Source organism: Anas acuta, chromosome 7 (genome assembly GCF_963932015.1).
Source record: "Anas acuta chromosome 7, bAnaAcu1.1, whole genome shotgun sequence".
In the NCBI taxonomy this organism is placed as follows: domain Eukaryota; kingdom Metazoa; phylum Chordata; class Aves; order Anseriformes; family Anatidae; genus Anas; species Anas acuta.
Window position 1 is genome coordinate 8,333,151 of NC_088985.1, and position 21,364 is coordinate 8,354,514.

The 21,364-nt window shown below is 42.3% G+C and overlaps 1 protein-coding gene across 5 annotated transcripts in view; it reads right to left on the reverse strand.

Moving 5' to 3' along the window:
* Positions 1-21,364, reverse strand: part of PHYHIPL (phytanoyl-CoA 2-hydroxylase interacting protein like) — a 126,040-nt gene that overhangs the window by 17,175 nt on the left and 87,501 nt on the right. The window contains exon 1 of one of the 5 annotated variants that reach the window (XM_068688770.1): positions 14,737-15,214. The exons of 2 other annotated variants lie outside the window; for them this stretch is intronic. In XM_068688770.1, coding sequence (XP_068544871.1) covers positions 14,737-14,842 — 106 coding nt within the window. In that variant the 5' untranslated portion in view covers positions 14,843-15,214. Of the gene's footprint in view, positions 1-10,913; positions 10,972-11,768; positions 11,921-14,736; positions 15,215-21,364 lie in introns of those variants that run through there. 2 more of the 5 variants (XM_068688772.1, XM_068688773.1) reach the window with 2 other exon arrangements.

The window sequence follows — 21,364 nt, forward strand, 5'->3', positions numbered from 1 at the left end:
GTCTGACACTAGCATTATGCATTTTCTAGTAAGATAACGTGCACTACTCTGTCCAATATTTTTTTTAAGTTCTGAAAATTAAGTATTATTTATAACAAAAAATATATCTATATTTACTGAGAGGTTTGGAAATGTTTATTATACATTCAGATTCCCTTGTTACTTGGTTTAACTCAAAGCGTAATTCCTTCCTACTAATCTACGCCATTGACTTCAGCAGCAATACTCCAAAAACAAAGAGAAGAAACCTAGACTTTGTGAGCACAGTTGACCCTACAGCAGAGCCAGCTTCTTCAGCAGTGAGCGCACCCCAAAACTGCCTAAATAGACTTCACTGGGTGATATCCATAAAGATAACCTAGCCATTGGCAGAAATTTGAAGCTGAATGAGTTTATGAAAGCGATACAAATTTTCTGGTTCCTGCATTAAGGAATTTCTCTCAGTAAAAACTATTACAGAAGGCTCAATTCTTCCTCTGTCTCCCATGGCGAACAAATGCCCTCCGCAAGAAGTCCCATGATTCGCATCAGGAGCAGACCAATACCTCAGTCCTGCAACTGACAGCAACAAATGTGCAGGCTTAGTTCCCACCGAGCAGCGCCCTGCTCTCCCCAGCATCATTTCTCACTGCCTGCTGTCAGCTACAGGACTGAGACCCTGTTCCACAAGCAGCCTCTCACTGCACCAAGACAGCTCAGAGACTCGGTTGCTGCCTGACAAGAGCTGTAGTACAGCAACCGAAGGAAAGCGTATCATGAAAGAAAAGCATTCAGCAGTCTTGAAGGTTTGCCATCCACTTGAATGCTGGTCTGCCCTCAGTGAAAGTGCTTGTGTATCACACACTTTGAGATCTTGGGCTGATGGGACATCAGGGGCTTACCTTCCTCAAAGGTGTATGTTTCCACTAGCACCGTGGGAAATACACAAGTGTGGCAGACCTGACAGCCAACAGTAGCACACAGACAGTTTCACTGGTATATTTTGGACTATGATTATGCCATCAGAACCAAAGGGCTCTGGTCTAACATTCTCTCAGCAGACATTGAATGCAACGTGAGGTTAAACAGGAAATTAACTACATCTGTACAGAGAAGATCAGTATTGTTAGAAAGCAGAAATCAAATAGTCCTGTTTTAACACTTCTGTGGAATATAAATTTTGGCTTAGGCACAAAATTCTCACAAGTGGGTTTGTTGGGCCATACATATATACTCCTTCAAAGCTAAAAATAATAAATCATTTCATTGACACTTAAAAATGACAGTAGATACAGTAGCAAGGAAAAAGCAGGAACATGGGAACAACACTCACTCCTGCCGTAAGACCACAGATGTCTGTGGAATTACACCTGGAATAAATTTTATGCAAAAGATGTGTCCTCTGATTTAATACAGACTGACGTGAAAGATTTTATACATATTACTTGCAATGATGTTCACGCACAATACTCATATATATACTTGTGTGTATATATATATATATACACACACACACACGCTATATATACATATATATATATATATATATACAAATATCTAATGATTCCTATCTAAGGGTGACAGTGAACCGTGGAAGCTCATAAGTTTCACAAACCCAAAGCCTAAAGCAAAACCTGACGAAAAATCCAATCAGCAAAAGTTTGTGCAGTTGCTAATACAGCAAGGCTGACCTCGTTCATTCACTGAGATTAAATTTTTATTGCGTATCCTAATGTCTTACAAGTATTTAGTATTTACACTCAGCTCATCCAAAACTAAACATTTTGAGGATGTCAATAGCAGCCAAAAAAAAAAAAGTGGCTTTCTGACAGACTGAGTACTAAATTGGAAAATGACGTGAATCCTTTTTTAGTTTCCCAATTCTTATAACTGGATGCCTTCATGTTTCTGGAAAGTACGCACAAGACTGGACCCCTATTACCCTATTTTTTCTGCTTCCTTTCCATATTTTTCTTACATGTAAGTTGAGGTGTTACTAAAATGCTAAGCTAAACACACACAGGTGCACACAAAATTTAATTTTCACTATGTTAAAAAATTGTAAGAGGAAATTAAGAAAAAGGAGACATTTCATTATCAGATAAAAATGCACAACTGGAAGGTTGTGCATAATCATGCGGGTACATAATTCTTCACCAAGGACCAGCAAAACTGTAGGACACTAAAATGACACACACACCATGTTTACTTTTCCCCCTCCTCCAAAGTATGCAGATCTCCTGACCTTACCATGATCTAAGGACTGACCTAATCTTCATGGTAGAGAGTTGAGAATTACTGTGATCTCCTTTTATGACCTATGGGTAGCATAAATGAATAAACTGAACTGGCCAGATGAGCTGTGACTGAGTCCACCAACAACTATGAGTGTCTCCTCACCCTTACTTCTGTAAGACCCATCTGTACAAAAAGATTTATAACAATATATTGTTCCCACTAAAGACTGGAGTGGGAACACTGGGTGATCAGAAACTGCATGGAGTTCAACAAAGGAAAATGCCAAGTGCTGCCCCTGGGATGGAGTAATGCCAGGAACAGGCACAGACTGGGAGACGAGTGGCTGGAGAGTGGCTCAGCAGGAAAAGTCCTGGGGGTGCAGCTGACAACAGGCTCAACACTGTCAGCAACAAAGCTGACAAAAGGGCTAGGAGGCGTGTCCTATAAGGACAAGACACTGGGGTTCTCTAGCTTGGAGAAACGGAGGCTGAGAGGCAACCTCGTTGCTCTCTGAAACTTCTTGAGGGGAAGAGCAAAGAGAGGTGTCAGTCCCTGGTCACTGATGGCAGGGTGTACGGGAATGGCACTGAGGTGCACCAAGGGAGGATCTGACTGAATATTGGGAAAAATTTCTTTACTGTGAGGGTGGTCAAACACTGGAATGGGCTTCCTAGCGAGGTGGTTGATGCCCCGTGCCTGTCAGTGTTCAAGAGGCATTTGAACAACGTTCTCTATTAAAATGCTTTAACTTTGGCTAGCCCTGAAGAAGTCAGGGGGTTGGACTCAATGATTCTTGAAGGTCCCTTCCAGCTGAACTGCTCTATTTTACTTACACACCATTGGTTTTCAGGCCTCTGACCGTCAGAGCAAGAGCTAGACTAGTGCAACCCCACCTTCTTGAAATCAAACAGTACATCATAGTAGTCTGTTAACACTAAGCCACCACAGTATTTATTACTAATTAATGTTCCCGTTTTGTTCAGCACAGCAAACTTACTGTACATGGGTGGTAAGTGGCTCTCCTCAGCATGTGTTGACTGCAAGATGCATTTTAAAAACAAATTTTAATTAAAATGAGCATTTCTCAGCTGCTGAAAGAGAAATGAGGTAATAAGAGATGTAAACAGCTCTAAACCATCTTCTAGCTTAATTTAAATGTCATCTAAAAAATACAATGAACTATACAGCCACTTATATGCACTAGAATTTGCATGTGGACAGTTAAAAGAAATTCAGATTTTGAGAGGTAGTTGCTACACCAAAAACACTACTACAGAGGCAGATCAATTTATCATACATAACTTGTTCATTTAGCAGGAGCAGCCTGCATTGTCAGGATCTATGCATCCTTATGAAATTCTGTACAACCATACTTCGGACTGCACTCAGACCCATTTTGTAATGTATTTTTGGAAGGATGCTGTCTCAGTATTACAGCAGTTCAGTACTGTGTTGCTGGAAAACAGAGAGTGACATTTTCCTGCATGCAGACTCCCAAACAGTTGATTATTAAAGGACAGATTTTGGAGCAGGAAGTGATCTGGAGCTTCTTATGGCATGAGGTTTTTCTCTTCTGATGAATAAACAAGTACAGCTGCCTCCAAGATGGTGAAATTGCCTATGTCTCCAAGACTAACAATGAAAGAAAACAGATCTAACAGATGAAGGCACCAACTGTATGACCCTGGACTAGTTGCTTGGGGCCAGATTCTTATCCAAGTTACTCTGCTTTAGGTCACTGACCTAATTGCTCCAATGCTCTTCATCTAACAGTGTAACTGAAGGCAAAGCATTGCCCTTAATCTTCTTCTGCTGTTAATATTAACTGTGTATTAGAGAAATGAGTAGCCTTTTGAACATGATTTGTACTTTCACATGACACTGAACAAAAGGGAGAGGCAAACAAACTTTCATTTTACTTGAATATTATGAACCTCACACTCACACTTGTTCTACCTCACTCTTATTTGACTGGCAACAACTTGTGCCATTTACTGCAGCTGTGTTTTAATCAAAAACTAAAAATGTTACCTATCTCAAGTTAGGTCAAGTGAGTTCAAATCCAGCAAGGAGAGGGAGCCTCATATTCATGCGAGCTTTAATTTGACCTGTCAGCGTAGTTTTCAGACACAACTGCCTTAATCGCACAAGAATTTTCATTTAAGACCCACTTTTCTTTCAAGTAAAGGGAAGCCCACAGAGAAAGGCAAAACTCATCACTTGAAGGGCAGCAGAGAGAACTCAAGGCTGAGGAACACGATTTTACTAAGCTTTCTTGAGCAAGCAGGGTGCTCAGTATGAGTGGGCTTTTGTAACTCACTGGGTACTCTGGCAGTCTGCAGCATGAATGAGCAGTTTCTTTACTTCAACACACTGAGAATTGCTGCATACCTCTCACACAGATCTCTTGTAAGGAACAGAATTTGGCTCTGTTTTACACCAGTTTCTGCTATTTAACTGTGATTTGAAATGTATTACATAACCTCAATAGCTGAGGACTTCCTACTTCATAACTAACTCTTGTACCATTTTTTAACATAATTTTTATGCAGGTTTCTGACTTTCTCTCAAGACACTGACAAATGAAGGGGTTTTAAGAGCCTTTTTTCTTTTCGTCAGGGGCTGTAGTTGTTCCATTTTGTTCCACTTTTAGTTGGTTTCCTAGGACAACCAAACATAGGCAAGGTCTTTGCATCCACATAGGATGTGGGTCTGCCACTAGTTCACTGTTACTAACTTTCAAACCTCTGACAAGAGCAGAGAGAAGCTCATAGACAATTTAGGTTGCTACCACTGTTACTAAGATAGGCAGACATGCAAAAATGAGGGAGGATGCTGTTAAATACTCCCCATCAAGGGGAGGGCTACAATGGATTCAAGCTTTTCACAGATACTAGAATATACAAATAACATAGCTGTGAATACTGCAGTCAAAAGCAAGCTTTAAGTGGTGGTTTCACCATGTTAAAATTCACCCCTCCCTAGGAGGGAGGCTGCATAGAGCACAGGCTGTGCAGGCTTATTAGAAGTCTTGACTCCAGCTCATCATTTCCTGCCCTGATGGCATCTGTAATAGACAGCTCATGTAGGTTCCCTGATGTCTAAACGCAAACGAGAAAATTCAAACTGAAGTCCTGATGTAATTAAGTTAAAAGGAATCTATAACAACTCCAAACCATCAGATTTTGATCCATTGGAAATCCATAGTCCTCAATAGCTCCAGAGTTTTTATTATTTTTTAAAAATGCAGCTCAGCTGGATGCTTTAAATCGTTTCCATAATGAAGTCTTCTGTGGTCTTATCACCCAGGCTATCAAATAGTCATTGGATCGTAACACGGAATCAATCATGACCATGCTAAGACAAAACGGAATTATTGCCTACAGAGAAATAGCTGCACAACTTACTACAAATTCACTAAGCCAATCAAGTCCCCTTGGATACGTTCCTTAAAAATAATTCAGATTTAGATTCATTTTTCATTTTGCAGATTTAGAACATTCAAAGGCATCCTATGTAATACTTTCCAATTCACACTCCCTACCATGTGAGCTAAATTTAACAAGTGTACTAAGATATACTGAAGGATTTAGGTTCACTTTCTGCTTTTCTGTTGGCCTTTCTGCTTTCATCTCAAACTCTGCACACTTGAATTAGCACTGACAGCCTCACCAGATAGCCTAGGTAGTTTGCTGATGGTTTGCTCAAGGAAGCAACTCAGAAACCAGCTGAGCTTTAAAGAATGTATAAAAATAGGAGGAAGAGAATCAGTATTTTGTTTTCACATACAGGACCTGATTCTGTCTTTCCTGCACTTGTACAGTTATGAGGAAGCACAGAATACTGGACATGTTCCTACCTAAACAAAGTGATGAAGGGAAATACGGAAGCTACATGCAACTTATTCAATGGGTTGAGGTTCCAAAGCATGGCACAAAGCACTTCACAGAGAGAGGAAGCAACAAAATGTACCTGGAGCTTCAGGTGCCTCCAACTAGGAGAGAAAAGTAAGCTATACTTAACGATGGAGCTCAGACAATCCCAAGAAATTGTGTATGTGTGAAGTCCTACTGTCCTTTCATGAAGGGTAAGGTGGTAGCTGTATCACAACAGAGCACATGATGCTGGCTAAAATTCCAGCACATTCCACAAGCAAAGGACAACATTTTGATGTCATGGATTGACTGAGCAGATAGGCTTGGGGGTTTTCAAGTGCTGTGATTAGAGATGTGTCTGGAAATTACATTCAGAGTTTACAATCTAGAAAATAATCAGAAATGTTACTGCTCTGAAAGCCACATTTACCACTACCTTGAGCATTAAATTACCAGCGTAACATCCATCATTAAAATGTAAGTGCGTAATATTTACTTTATGTTATAAGATGCACCTTACAATTATCATTAAAATACAATCTGCTACACACTCATCCTTATTTTTATCCCTTAGTTTATATAAACTCATGTATTATTTCCCTTTACATACGTGAGATTAAAAGGACTGAAGACACAACATGAATCACTCCACTGATGCTTGTATACTTGTACTTATGGCTGGCCAAGATTGAAAGAGCTTTTAAGCATCTTTTCATCCTGCTGATTTTGAAGTCTTCAACCATAAGTACACATAAAAGAGAACTGGAAAAAAAAAAATCCACCACAGAATAATCTTTTAAAAATGTTTTTTCTTTTAGCCCTAAAAGAGACCAGATGAAATCCAGACAAACCAGAACTTGAAGAGATAAAGTTTGTGTTAGACACGTGTCTGTATGTGTCAGGACTGAATGCAAGCTCCCAGAGTTAGGAAGAATACAGTAGTTGTAAGATTGTGAAGATGCTGAGTTATGAATCTAAATTTAATTTTACACAGTCCTATTGAAGTCAGTGGAAAAGCTCAGGGACTGAACTCATAGGATACCTCTGACAATTGCAAGCTGCACAATTCTCCTAACTAGAGTACATTCATACACAAAGCTCAATATGGGAATTCCTCAGACTGTTCTTATCATCCTAGAGCTGCTAGCTGTGTCTGACTTAACAGTATTGGAGCAATAAACTTCAGATACCCGTCTGTACTTGGAACTGAGAGTGCAACTCTGGTAACAGTTACTTCCTTTCATTCTGCAGGAATAAACGAGTAACACTGAACTAGTTTTAAGGTTTCCCCTTTTTGGCAGCAGCTAGAACTGTCAGAGCTCAGAGGAATTGTTGTTAGGTTATAAAAACACTATAGCTAATCATTGTTTTTGAAAACATCCATGCAAAACAGCTTACTCATTCAAGCATAAATAAAACAAGAACACTGTGAAAACAATAAAATAAAATTGATTAATGATTCAACTACAAACACCACTGTGAAAATTGATCCAGCTACTAACACTAAAACAAATTCTAAACAAACCTTCTGTGCTGAAGGAAACATTTTCAAGGTCACATAAAGGATGCTGTACTGTATAACAAAACAGCATGGAAATCACAGGAAGTGATGCTGGAGCAGAGCTTTCTTTCATTCCAATATCATAAGCATTTCATTTGGAGTACTTTCCTATGACAGTGACAGATTTTTATACAGGTATCATTGACTGAAAATGGCAGTACAACTTCTTTCAGACATGTTCCTAAATATTTAGGGTGGTGAGGTGCTGGAACAGGTTGCTCAGAGAAGCTGTGGGTGCCCCAACCCTGGAGGTGTTCAAGGCCTGGATGAGGCCCTGGGCAACCCAATCTGGTGGGAGGTATCCCTGCCCATGGCAGAGGCTGGAAGTGGATGAGCTTTTAAGGTCTCTTCCAATTCAAACCCTGCTATGATTGTGTGACTTGGAAAAAGTACTCCAAGTGATATGCCTAAAACTTCTATCAAGACACAAGAAAACAGTGGATGATTCTGGGCCATATTCTGCCAGAATTAAAAATAGCTTTCCAGGTTACAAAAAGCACAAAAGGCCATGCATGCTAGCAGCATGGCAGACATACCTACTGTACAAAGCAGACAAAGAAAAACAAGCCCAGACTGGAAGGACTTTTAAAGATTACCTTCTCAGTCATGCGTAAAGATGCTGACACTACTTCAACAGCACAAAGAGAACTGAAACCTACCCTATTCCAAAAGCTGGGGCCTCCAAACCTGCTTTACAGAAGCCATGAGTAATAACAGGTAGAACAAATTACAGGGAATGGGTAAAGAAGGTGATCTTTCTAGATCATGGAGGAGAAAAAAAACAAAATTAATGAGGCAGAAAAGTCCCAGACCGAAAAACCAAGGTCAGGAAGATAAGCTTCAGCAAGTCTTTGGAGCCAATTTAAAACAATGATGCCTGACTGAAACCAATTCAGAAATGAATGAGGAAATACAATACATCTCTACATAAGAATGTGACATAACCCTTCCTCCCCCAACAAAACAGTCTTCTGTTCATTCTAGAACCTACGACTTCTGGGATCAAGGACCTCACTGGAAGGGTCCTGTAAAAGCTGAAGTGGCCTGTAGCACAGACTGATTTAGGTTACAGGCATAACTGCAGGGTAACTAACAAGCTCAGAGAAGTTTGACTACATAGTAGGCTGAGAAGAAAACTGCTACGTATAGTTTAAGATAGAAGCTGAACAGATGAAGAGGTTACTAACAACATTTACTCAAGAAAAACAGCTTTTGTCTTTGAGATTTTCAGTTTATGTGAAATTTTAAGTGTGGGGGTGGCTTGACAATCCTACTCCTCAAATGCTGGAGGCAGTAGTATTTCTCTTCCCTAAATGATTCCTCCTGCCATGGTACTTACTAAGAACTTGATCTGCAAGGCTGAACATTGGCTGGCAGAGAGGAGACTGACACACAGCAAAGCATGAAAGGAGTTCAGGTGCCTCACAGACTACCACAAAGCCCACAGCTTTTTCCCAGGATAAATAAGCATCTTCACAAACGTTCTGGAAAGATTCATCACATTTCTTTATTGCAGACAACATCAAAATAGGAGCTGCAAACATGGTGTGGCTTGGAAACATAGTCAGAAAGTGATAAAATGGATTCTGCTACAGAATAAATAAAAATGTGTTTGGAAATTATAATCTGGAAGAACAAAAGCTACAAAAGAAGGGACATACATGGGAGGCAGTAATGTTTAAAATACCCTAATTTAAAACAGTGGGTTGAAAATTGACTACAAAAAACTCATCATACACTTGAGTTTCAACCTAGCAATATCAGCTTATAGCACTGGGAGAGAACAGTGTTTCTGTATGTGAAACTTGCATAATTACACATCAAGCATTTGAGATGATTTACAGCGGATCTAGAAAAGTTTCAGTGAGCAATAACTGAGTCAGCTGGGGACACAAATAAAATAGCAGACAAGACTTAAATAGCTAATCATACGTAGCTTGGTTGTTGACAGACCAAACAGTTAATAATCTATCAAACAGATTTGCACAATGCTCTAAAAGGAGAAGAGGAGGGAGGAAGGAGGAAGGAAAATGACTCTAAAAATAAAGAATATTAAGGAAGATTAAGGAAGAATAGAAATAATTGCATTTCTTGACGCAGGAATGTTTTAAAGTTCTTTTTCAGCAAAGTCTCGCTAGTTATTAATGGCATCATTGCTTATGATACAAAACGAGAGTGTAAAATATTTGCATTAGCGAGATGAAGTGGAAGATACAACCAAATCATTATTCTTCTCTTCCACAATTCTAAACATCATTCATGAAGACTTCAAATAGTTGCTTGGACCCTTTTAATATACCTCTGTGTCCTAACAGTAAGGAATGTTACACGTGGAAATTTTTGCCTCTGGCAAAAATGTCAAGCTGAACTGATAATAAGTACTTTTATTTGCAACAAGAGAACTTTTGAAGCCATATGAAAGATTCTGTCTCCTACCTGAAGTAGCATTATTGCTTGTCACAAATAAACAAACAAAAAACCTAGCTTTGCTAATTTGAAGTTCTGCCAACTAAGATGAAATTTTATGGAAAAAAATGCAATTTGATTTATGTAACTGAAGCTGGCTAAGACACCAATTCCAGTTGTGATCCTGACACCCAAATACTATCTTCATATATTATGGGCACACAGAAGGGAAAAAAAAAAAAAAGAGAGAGAAAGAAAAAAAAACACACTTTAAGAACATGTTAGTAAGACTGTATAGTTTAAACCATCAATAATTAGAAACATCAGAATGAAGCATACTTGAATAACCTTAAATTGTCCCCTTTGTGTGTTCAAATTATGATATAGTCTTTAATTGCATGATTACATACTGTTTTTCTACACAAATTCTAACTCATTCAACATATTGAATAGTGCGTACATAATGAACTATTTTTCTTGTAACAGCCATTCACTATTGTTCAGTGTGTAGTCCCAGGACTTATTTGTTACACATTATTCAGATCCTGCTCTGAACACAAAATTATGAATTTAATCATGGGCTTTTCCAAGTACCTCATGGGTTTTCCAGGCTACTATGGTGCCTGGCTGCTTAACAAACATTCATTAGTTTATTTTGAAAACATCTCTGTGAGGGAAAGAAATAAGGAATAATATTACTTCCATTTTACACGTGGAAAAGTGAGGCATGGAGAAATTAAAAAAAAAAAGTTACTTTCAACGCCTATTTAACATCATTATCTCTTCTCCCCCTTCCCCAAGCATTTAGCACTGTGCTTTTTGTATGTTCAAAGTCCCACTCTCACTGACATTACCTGCAAATGATGACTCCCAGTACCCTTGAAATCCTGATAGCATGGTCCCAGAATCAAGCACTCAGAAAAGGAGGAACAAAAGTAACAAATCCCTGTGATAAGTAGGTAGCTCTTGCTCAGCTTCATGAAGGTCAGACAATTTTTTTTTCTCCATTATTTCTTCCCCTACTTTGCTTCCAACACCACCACTCAACATCCCCAGTATTCACTGCACAGCATTCAATGTCCTAGCACCATGCCAGTTCTGCACAGAGGACCGTACTTTTCACCATTTCCTAGCTTTAAGAGCTTAACTTGGTAACCCTAACAACCCATTATGTCTGCCATTTCTCAGGTCTTACAAAACAGCACCTGAACAAAAGCTGAAATTCTGCCTGTAGCTTCGTATCAATCCTCGCACGGGTAACCAGCAGCGTTGGAACATTTAGGTGCACAGTTACCAGCTACCTGCATAGCTACCACCTGAAGAGCCTGCTGTCAGCCATACCAGACTGCCATCCTTCACACAGATAAGCACTGAAAAAGGATGTCATGCTTTGCCAGGGGATTTTAGATATTTTTGCTGGTAAATAAACAAGGAGATGGCGTCTGGCTATGGAACGTTGCATGTACTCATACATACTGACCTTGGTCTGCCTATCACACCAAAAGATAGCTACTTCTGTCCTCTTCCTTGAGCTTGGTCCTGTCCTGCCCCTTCTTCCGCTGCCCAGCCACCCTCCAGAAGTTCTGTTCTTCATTCCTAAGGCTGTCATTTTGGTCCCAGCCTCTTTGCTCAGCAAGTCCCAGTTACATTCATTTACCCCTAACCTCTGTGGTCCAAGCCGCCACATTCCCCCACCCACATTCTCATACTTTCCATCTCTTCTTTGCAGACAGGCCTCCAGGTTTTCTCTTCTTCACAGGCTCCCAATTCTAATTCCATCCTCATTCACCCAACTCATCTAGTCTGGGTGAACACCTACTCCTCTTATTTTCCCAACTTTTTTTCTCTGGGTACCCCATCCAAATCTGGATCGCCTCCCTTGCTACTTCATTTTATTTTCCCATTCTCATTCAAGGTCATTCTTCCCACCCATTTTCACATCAATTTAATCCTCATAAACATCTCCACCTTTTAAGTTTCTTCTGTTCTTCCGCCCTCGACCAGCCACAGCCTGTCTCTACTAGCTCCATGCCCGTGTGCCTTCTGGGCCAGTCCTTTTGCTCCTCTCCCAGTCCAACATTCCCAAGTCCCAACATCCTCACTGAAGATTTGCTGCTCTGCTTTTCTCCTTTTTGCATTTGGATAGGTGCCTTTCTCTCCCCAGCTGCCTGTGCCAACTGCGGGAGCACAGAAAGCAGATGACAGCGTCGCTGCTCTCCTACTGGCAGGACTCCAGCAGCCCAAGAGCAGCATCTGTAGGGGGAGCCCTGCACAACCAAGGAAATTCAGCTCCTAAAATCTGGGATTGTTCTTTCTACCATGTTTCTGAGAAGGAGAGTTTTTCAAAATTTCTGAAGTTATATATACACTCACAGAATTGGCCTGTTCATGACACAAAGGCCATCTATCTACTAAAGGTTAATACCCAGGTAGGGTCAATACAGATTTCATAAAATGGTCACCAGAATTTTAAACACAGCTCAAACATTCTTTCCCTGCCTAAGTTCACAAAAATATGGCTGCAACATTCAGATACGGCAAAGGAAAGCAACAAATGATGTGCTTTTTTCCTGCAAAGTGAGTTCATTAGAGTTCTAAGGAACTAAATGTTACCCTGTGCAACAGACTACTACAAAGCTGTGCTAGTAGACACAACTAAAATAAGAAAAAAAAAACAAGATATGTTCATAAATAACAAAGAATGCTGAAAATAAGAGCTGTTAATTGGCTTTATAATTTTGCAATCACTTTAAACCAAATCTTACTAGGTGTTTTTATTTAAAGATCTCCAAAATGCATAATTTGTTTTATTTTGCCTGAAATTTTTAAGTTTTCTAAATGGTCTGATTCATTAAGACAGGTGGTGATACCTGTAAAAAAAACCTGAAACAAACAGGAAAAAAAATCTAAAAAGATATGGATTGTGATATTATTAATTGCCCACTCGGATTCCTGGATTTCTGGCTCCTGTATATTCTACCACAGAAGGTATAACCCAGTTTTCTGAATACAAAATGTTTCAATATTAATTCCCTCATCTTAAAAATACAAGAAAAATATTTTGTTATCTGAATAAATATTTCATTATTGCTTACAGTTTTACTGCAACATTGCCCGCAATTCCAAATTAAGAGTGCAGCAGAATTTATATCATGGTTGAATTTGCTATGCTACCATTTCGTTGGCTGTCTTCTCATGGCTGCTATTGTTTAGGGATGAAGGACATTTTCAAAAGATTAAAATTGAGCTTAATTCATGACAGGTAACACATATTTATGTTTATTGCAAAACTTTGACCTCAGTGATACCAGCATACCATTCTGACAGCTCAGTCTTTCACAGCTAAGATAATCTAAAATGAATCATAAGTATTTATAATATAAATGCACTAACTAAACCCATGTACACAGTTGGGGATATAAATGTGTTGCACATGCATTTGCATGCTTACCTAGAAAGATTAACACCCAAATCTTTGCTTTGCTTGTTTTTATGATCCCATTTAAACAAGCTTTTTGATACATAAGTGCCACCTGTAGGAAATACTGAAGTATGCTCCAGCACGATCTTGTGCCAAGCAAGGCACTGAGTTGCAGATTTTGTATGCCCAATGTAGGTGCCCCTTTCAGAAATTCGACCACATCTGGTAGGAAGCAACGACCCCGTATGACAGGGGCTTGCTTGATGGAGATCGGTTTGTCAAGTCAGATCTACATGAAAGCTGTTGTTTTATTGTGAACCCTACTCAAACAGGAATTAAAATGAAAAATTAAAAACACTGTATTTTTTCCATCTGCCGGTCTATCTGACTCTGCTTCACAGAAATCAAGCATGTTTAACTACAGAGTGCTGAGCCAAATAGCGTCTGTGATGATTAACATGGAGTACTTCACCACGACTGCCTGGGGCAGACAAATATTAGGGATTGCATAATTTTTCCATTTTCACTTCTTGCTAGCATCAATAAAAAGAAACAAACGTGAAATAGTGCTTTAACAAAACAAGCCCAGCCTCTACTACCGTATATGCAGTTCAGATTTTCTAAGTAGTGTATTAGGCATGAGTGGATGGAAGTGGATATTCTACCTTAAAGCAGATATCAAAAAAAAAATCAAAGAATTCCCAATGCCACTGCAAAAATGATTACTGACAAGACTTCTCAGTGCATCAGCAATTACTTGATTTTTTCAAGACAAACAGAGAGCTCACAGAATGTCATTGTTTAAAAGATTAAGTCGATCTTGGTCAACGGAGCGAAGTATTTCATCAGAACTAATTTGTGGAAAAAAAAAAAAAGGACTGAGGACGCTGGCTGCCTGTTCCTGCACACAGCGCCCATGACAGGCTCTGAAATCCAGCCGCGGCGAGGCAATAGTTGCGTTAAGGCCGCCGTGCCACGCACTCGCACGGGACCGCCATTCCCCGCCAGGCGCACCTGCTGCCGCCCGCCGCCCGCCCGGAGCACGCCGCGGCCACGCAGCCCCGAAGTTCTTTGGGCCGGCCGAGAGCCGGGCGCGGCCGTGTCCCGGCAGGCCAGCGGCGGCTGCCCCCCGGCCGGGAAGCCGCGCTGCCCCCCGCGGGCCGCCCGCCGCTGTCCGCGGTGCTGACCCGCCCGGCCCCCGCCTTTTGTTCTCGCCGGCGGCGGACAAAGGGCGGCGCGGCGCGGCGCGGCCTTACCGTCCCTCTCGCAGAGCTGGATGGCCTCCAGGCTCAGGTTCTTCAGCACCTCCTCGCAGGGGCTGCCGGGGCCGCTCATGGTGGGCGCCAGGCGCGGAGCCTCCATCGCGCCCCTCGCCGCTCCCTGCTGTGCCTGGGCGCCGGGCGGGGCGGGCGGGCGGGGAGCGAGCGCGGAGCGGGGCCGGCACCGCAGCGAGCGGGGAGGGGGCGGCCGCGTTTAAAGGGGCCGCGGCGCCGCTCGCCCGCTCCCCCCCCGCCCTTATGTAACGGCCGCGGGCACGCGCCGGCCCCTCGCGGCGCGACCGTTGCCAACGGCCGGCGGCGCGCGAGCGGCTGAGGCGCTCCTCAGGCAGCGGCTGAGGCGCCCCGCGGGGAGCCCAGCGCCGCCGCCGCCCCTCTGCGGCCCCGCACCTGCCGCGGGCGCTCCCGTGCCGGCGGGGAGGGGGCAAATGCTGCAGGGGGCCGCAGCCGCCGCTTCTGGCCGCCCTCCCCGCTGGGCGGGAAGGACAAACGCCTGCCAGGAGCGCTCCTCTCCCGGCGGGGGCAGGAGCCCCACCCCACCCCACCCCACCCCACCGCAGCTAACGGCGCCAGGCGCAGGCACGGGGCTGGCAGAAACACGTTGACCCCGGAGCGAGCGGAGCAGAAGCGAACAGGCTCGCAGCACCGCACCCGCCGTGCGGGACAGCTCGGCCCCTCAGCGCAGGGCCACGGCCAGGTGAAGGGCAGAGCCCGGGCTCGGGGCTGTGGAATCACTGCGCTTTCCCAGGTCAAATCTGGGATCGGGGTACAGACGGGATTGCCTGCCCCCAGATAAACCAGTTTCAGTCCATTTCCTACCTCACGGCACAATCAGCGTTCCTGGCACCTCTCTGCTCTGCTCTTTTGTTTCACAAAACCGAAACTGGCCCCGTTTGGCCACTGATAAATTACCCCACGCAGGTCCCTGACAGCCTTGTGGCAGTGCTGCCTCCGGGCCAGTGCCGCCAGCTGGCAAGCCCCAGGTACCCCTAAAGCTCCCGTCCGCCAGTGGAGCCCCAGCAGCCTCCCAACCCTCCCCCAGTGCGTGCTCCATGATCTGATGCGGTCCCAAGCTCCATGCACAGTCAGATGTTTGTCACTCAGGTGGCTTTCCACCAGACTTCAGGATCATCCTGTTCTTTATGATGGTTCCTAGGGACACTAAGCTGAGGAAATGAGCTCTGGCATTATCTTTCACAAAGCCACTGCCAAGAGCTGCTGTCTGGGAGAAGGGAACAGATTTGAGGAGCCCTGACTTCCACAGCACCTTCAAAGGGCTGTGGTGCAGCGCAGGAAGAAAGCACAATGCTGAGCACCCTTCCTGCTCCATCTCCTCTCTGCTCCCTCCCTCTCTCGCTCACCTTCTATTTTCTGCTCCTCTGCCTCTGCTGTTTTTTCATCTCAAATGAAAACGTGTGAAGAAGGGTCAGACAGAGGAAAAATGGAGTGAGTGGGAAGGAAACCTAAAGGAAGAGAAAATGAAAAAGAAGCAATAACAGACAGGGAGGGAGAGTGTGAGTCAACGGGGAGGTGGTGAGGGAGAGGAATATATGAATGAACACACAGACAGAACGAGGACAAATGTAGAATCTGAGAGGGAAGAAATGAAAGTGGGTGAGACTGCATTCATCAGGTTTTAATTTTGGCTGACAACCATTCATTCCCTGCATAGAAGCAAACCCTTCCTACTCATATTGCGACTGTTCTTAGCACACCGTCATCTCCTACATAAGGCTGGGTAATTTCTTTCTTTGAAGACGCTGTGTTTAGTCTCTCAGCCTTATGCTCCACGTTCGTTCCTTTCCACAACTGTGGCAGACTTCTCAGCAGCTCACACAACAACCACGTTACTTATTTTCTACAAGATTACGTAAAGTCCATTTGAGGCAGACACTGTTGTTGAATACTGAGAAAATTCCCATTTTATTCTCTCTGCCTCTATTTACTACACCATTCTCTCATCTACTTTTTATTTTGAGTCAGTGAGATCAGGATTTTAAGGACTGATGGATTTTGCATAGATATTTGAAAGCAGACAGCCTTGGGGGTGTTCCCAGTCCTCCAAGGCCTCTCGTTTCTCAGCTGCTTTTTAGTAATAACTTCTGGCTGAACTGCATCTATTTATCTCCCCACAACATAACCGTTTTTTTTTTTTTTTTTTTTGAAGAAAAGACTAGTTAGTGTACAAATACTGGCAGACTCCTGTGGAACGATGCCACAGAGAAACCTATTCCACAGCTCTGCCCTTCCGAAGCATGAAACAAGCCAGACCTGCCTGTGACAGCTTTTTGCAGAGTCACTCTTCAGACATACTTCCTTCAGCCGATAGCTATTCCCATCACCTGGGATAGGCATAAATGCTCTGTAAAGCTCAAATTACTCCCAGATTTTATTCCATTTACTGTGCTGGAGTCACTCCGTGCTGCCCTAGGTATTTCAGTCTCGAAGCACACAGCACTATCCTAGTGTTCCTCTTATCTGAGAGAACTGTACACGCGGCTTGTCTCCTGAACAAGGAATAGCATTATCTGAGGCACAAATTACATTTGTGCTAAAGGATGACAGAGCCTCAGCCTATAATCAGAAAGTTTATTCTGAGGTGGATTATCCCTGACAGTGTTTAGCAAAAAATGTCACAAATCACAAATATGGGTCAACATTATGTAATGGGAAGCCTGCCAATGGCAGCAGAATGTTAGAAACAACGAAGCGGCATGTGTCTAGAACTGCAAAAGCTTGCAAAGAATCTGCCACAACACCAACCTCCAGCACTTTCAACATTAGATAAGAAGGGTATTACCAGTTTCTGTAGTTCAACATGGGTGTATCTGTTATTACAGCAACCTTGTGCAAGCAGAGAGAAGCAGCATTTTCTAACACATTAGCAGTACCGGCAAACATGGGCTGTGGCATGCACTGCTTGCCTGGCCAGGTTCAACAGCCTTGGCTCTCCTGCCTTTGCCTAGCATTCAAAGCCCCCAGGCAGGGCACAGAGGTCTTGCAGCAGGGCTACCACATACAGCAGACAGGCAGAGAGGCTTCCCGCTGGGAAGCTTCTTTCCTGGAAGCCATGACCTTATTCAAGCCATAAACACAAGAGGAAAAGGTGCTCTCCTCCCCACAAACAAAACGGCGCCATCACAAAGTTCGGTCCTGCCTCTGTTATCTTAGCAGTCCATCTTGGGAAAAGTGCTTCGTAGCAGCAGAGTACAGCACAGAGCAGTAAGGCAACTGCATTGTCCTTAATTTGAAAACACTTTTTCAGTTCAAACTAGCAGGTTTTTATTTGTGAGTTAAAAAAGAAACCTTTCTCAGGCTTCAGCAAGATTCAGTTTCAGCTATTCCTTCCCACTTGGAAATAAAAAAAGACTTCTGTTATTGCTCAATGGACTGTGGAAACAGAAGGCAAAAAGGCTACAGACATGGTTTTCAGTAAAGAAAAACAAGGGAGCGAAAAAGGCAGCCCTTTTTTTCTATTAATATGTTACTTTTGAGAAGAGCAAAACATTATAGGTCAGAAACATGGAAGGGTCAAAAACAGTATCCAGCATTTTGGGTCATTCCTAATAAGAGCAAGACTAAACTTAGCAAATGACTCCTGAAGATTCATGGAAAAACACTTTGCAATTTCACGGTCATTCTTTGTCTTTAGTGGACATTCCAGCGTTTCAGCATGCAAAGGCATATACTTGCAAATGATTGTGCACAAGATATTCTTGGAATACCATAGGACTGAAGTAAAGTCCACACAGTAGTGACAGGAAGACAAAAAAAGATTTAAGACCCTTTAGTGAAAGCCGCAACTGTGTAGAGTTAATGCGCAGTGTGACACAGCTTCCTTTTCTACACTGACAAAGACACTGATGTATGACAGTTTGGCACACTAGGCATGGTATCTCGCTGGGAACCTCTCTGCTTTTTCTCAGATAGCTTAGCAAGAGCCTCCTCAAATGCTCAGACAGGAAGGGTGATGGCATGGGTCCCCCTTTTTTCTCTGGGAAAATCCAAGGCAGAGCAGTAGTGTTTGTGTCTTAAACCCTGAGTGCGTATTTCGCATTCTCCCCCCCTCCATGGGGGTCACTGCTGCAGCCAGGCACCCTGGCACTAAATCCTGTGGCCAGGCTGCAGCTCTCTCAGAAAGGGGTCCTGTTGGCTGGTTTCTGCTCTCGTCTTGCTTGTGATGCTGGGAAGCCCTGATGACTTGTGGAAACTGTCCAGTGGGATATATACAATAGCTCATACATCTCAAATTGCCTCTCCTTCTCTGTTCGGAAGGTCCCATTGCAGTAATTGCATTCAGTTCATGCATTCAGGCTTTTCTTGCAAGGCCAAAAAGCATACTATAAAACACCAAAGATACAACTCCGAGGTAATTTTTTTGACTTCTGGTGCCCGAGATCCACTCACAAATCTAGTTTTTTGTATAACATGACATGGAATGGCATCTGTATGGGGAACACTAGTATGCCCCTCATTCAGGTAAAAAAGTGTGAGAAAGAGGCAACACAGGAAGAGTCACAAAAGCATGAGGAGCATAGACAGGGCAACAAAGTATGACTGCTTTTCAAGCCTCCCAGCACAAATACTGGAGAGTGTCAAATGCAGTTAACAACAACCATCTTCAAAACAAAGAGAAGGAGGAGGTGATACTTCACACAATGCTTATTACACTTGCAGAGCTTTTTGCCAGGGGAGAGTATCAATGCTAAACGTTTGCACTGGATCAAGGAGAGGCTAGAAAAGTTCAAGGGAAATAAATCCTTCAGAGTTACTAAATGCACAAGTGATTCAGGGTCCCTTAGTTGGAAACAATTAGAGTCTGGGGAAGAGTTACTGAAGAGAAGTATATGTGCTTGTCCTGCTCTTCTCTAAACAACCATTTACAACCATTGCTGAAGACAGGAAGCTGTGCTCGGTAGCTCTTTGGTCTGACCCAGCACAATCATGGAAATGCTCTGGTACCTACCCCTTCATTCCTCATTCCCCACTCATAATAAACACTTCAAAATTTGGAGCTCTCCAACTGTACTATCTGGGTATGCAACTTCCAACCTACTCTGAGCATTGTAAGTGGTTAAAAGGAAATGTTCCTCTCAGATTAATGAAAAGATATCAAGCAAATTATCATTTTATTAATGCTATTTATACTGCTGCTTTCTGAATTTCAGTTTTCTGATCTGCTTTGTAAAGCCCAAATAAGCATTTAAGAAAGACAAATTCGTCACAGACGACTATAATGTATTTGTGGCTTCATAAAATTTATTTGTTGCCTAATGGGCACAAAGTACTGTTAATGATTGCCATTATCATTTATTTATTTGCTTTTCTTTAAGTTTAGCCTCACTTTATTAGATCTGTGGCATCTCTAGAGAACAACTAGAACCGTTTATATTCCCTCTCTCCTCTGTGCTGTTAATCATTCTCTTTACTTTAGTATCATTTTCACATTTAATTAGTGCTTTATCCTCCACATACTGGACCATATCTTGACCTTTAAAGGATACTACTGAGTACATATCCTCATGCATATCCCCATGAATGCTGACTGCTATTCAGATTTAATTTCTGTCTGCAGTTCAGTGGCCAGCTTGTGATACCTTTAAATGAATTTCAGCCCAAGCTGACTTGATTTTGTATTTCCCTTAAGAAATTGTGCAACAGAGCATCAAATACCTCTGTAAAAGTCTTAATGCTACTCTGTACTCTACTAACCTGTCACCATCTTTAAAAAAAAAAAAAAAAGGAACTTGGAACTTGCTAATTTACATGGTTTAGTTTACTGTAGTACACCTGTGTCATATTTGGGTCTCATTATACTATTTGCCTCCATATGAATAAATTTTCTCCTCCTGCTTTCATATTTATACTATTACTTTCAATCTTGAACCATGCCCTTAAAACAATTGTTTCCATAGTTACTCTTAATTCAATTTTTAAAGCCTGTGACATGCTGATACTTCATTAGTCTCCCAATATCTCCTCAATTCCCTCTGATATTTTAACAACTAGCGGTTCTATCAGTTCTATAAATACCCAAAGGGACACCTCAGCTATATTTGTTCAAGTGATGATATTTCATTATGTATTTCTTAGTTACTTTTTCCCAGCAGTTCACAATTACATCAATGATTTCTTAACCAAGCTGTTATTCAAAGTTTAATCCCCTTCCCAATAAACTTCATGGCAAAAGTCCAATTAGTTTTAGTGGGAATAAGAACTGGTCCCAAAATTTATCTCCCCATTACAAATTAATTACCATTAGTATTTTCTTGGTAAAGTCATTTTGCTGCACTGTGCCTTCAGGACATACAACAGTCCCTTCATATTACCTTTAACCTCTTGGCACCTTTTTCAATGTATTTTCTGGCTGTCTCCATTTTTCTCATGTGCACTGAACTTGGAATATAAGAGCCTATTTTGGTGGCCTTCCAGTTTTCAGTTTCCTAGTGTTGTTAATATTGTACTTTTACTTGCTTAAGTAGCCCACAGTGACCAATTCCTCTGTTTGGTGTTTCCCATTTTCATTGGAACAAGATACATTTCTGCTGGCTTTCCATTACAGTATCTTTTAGAGTCTTTCCCACTGCCCTTCCCCTTTCCACAAGGG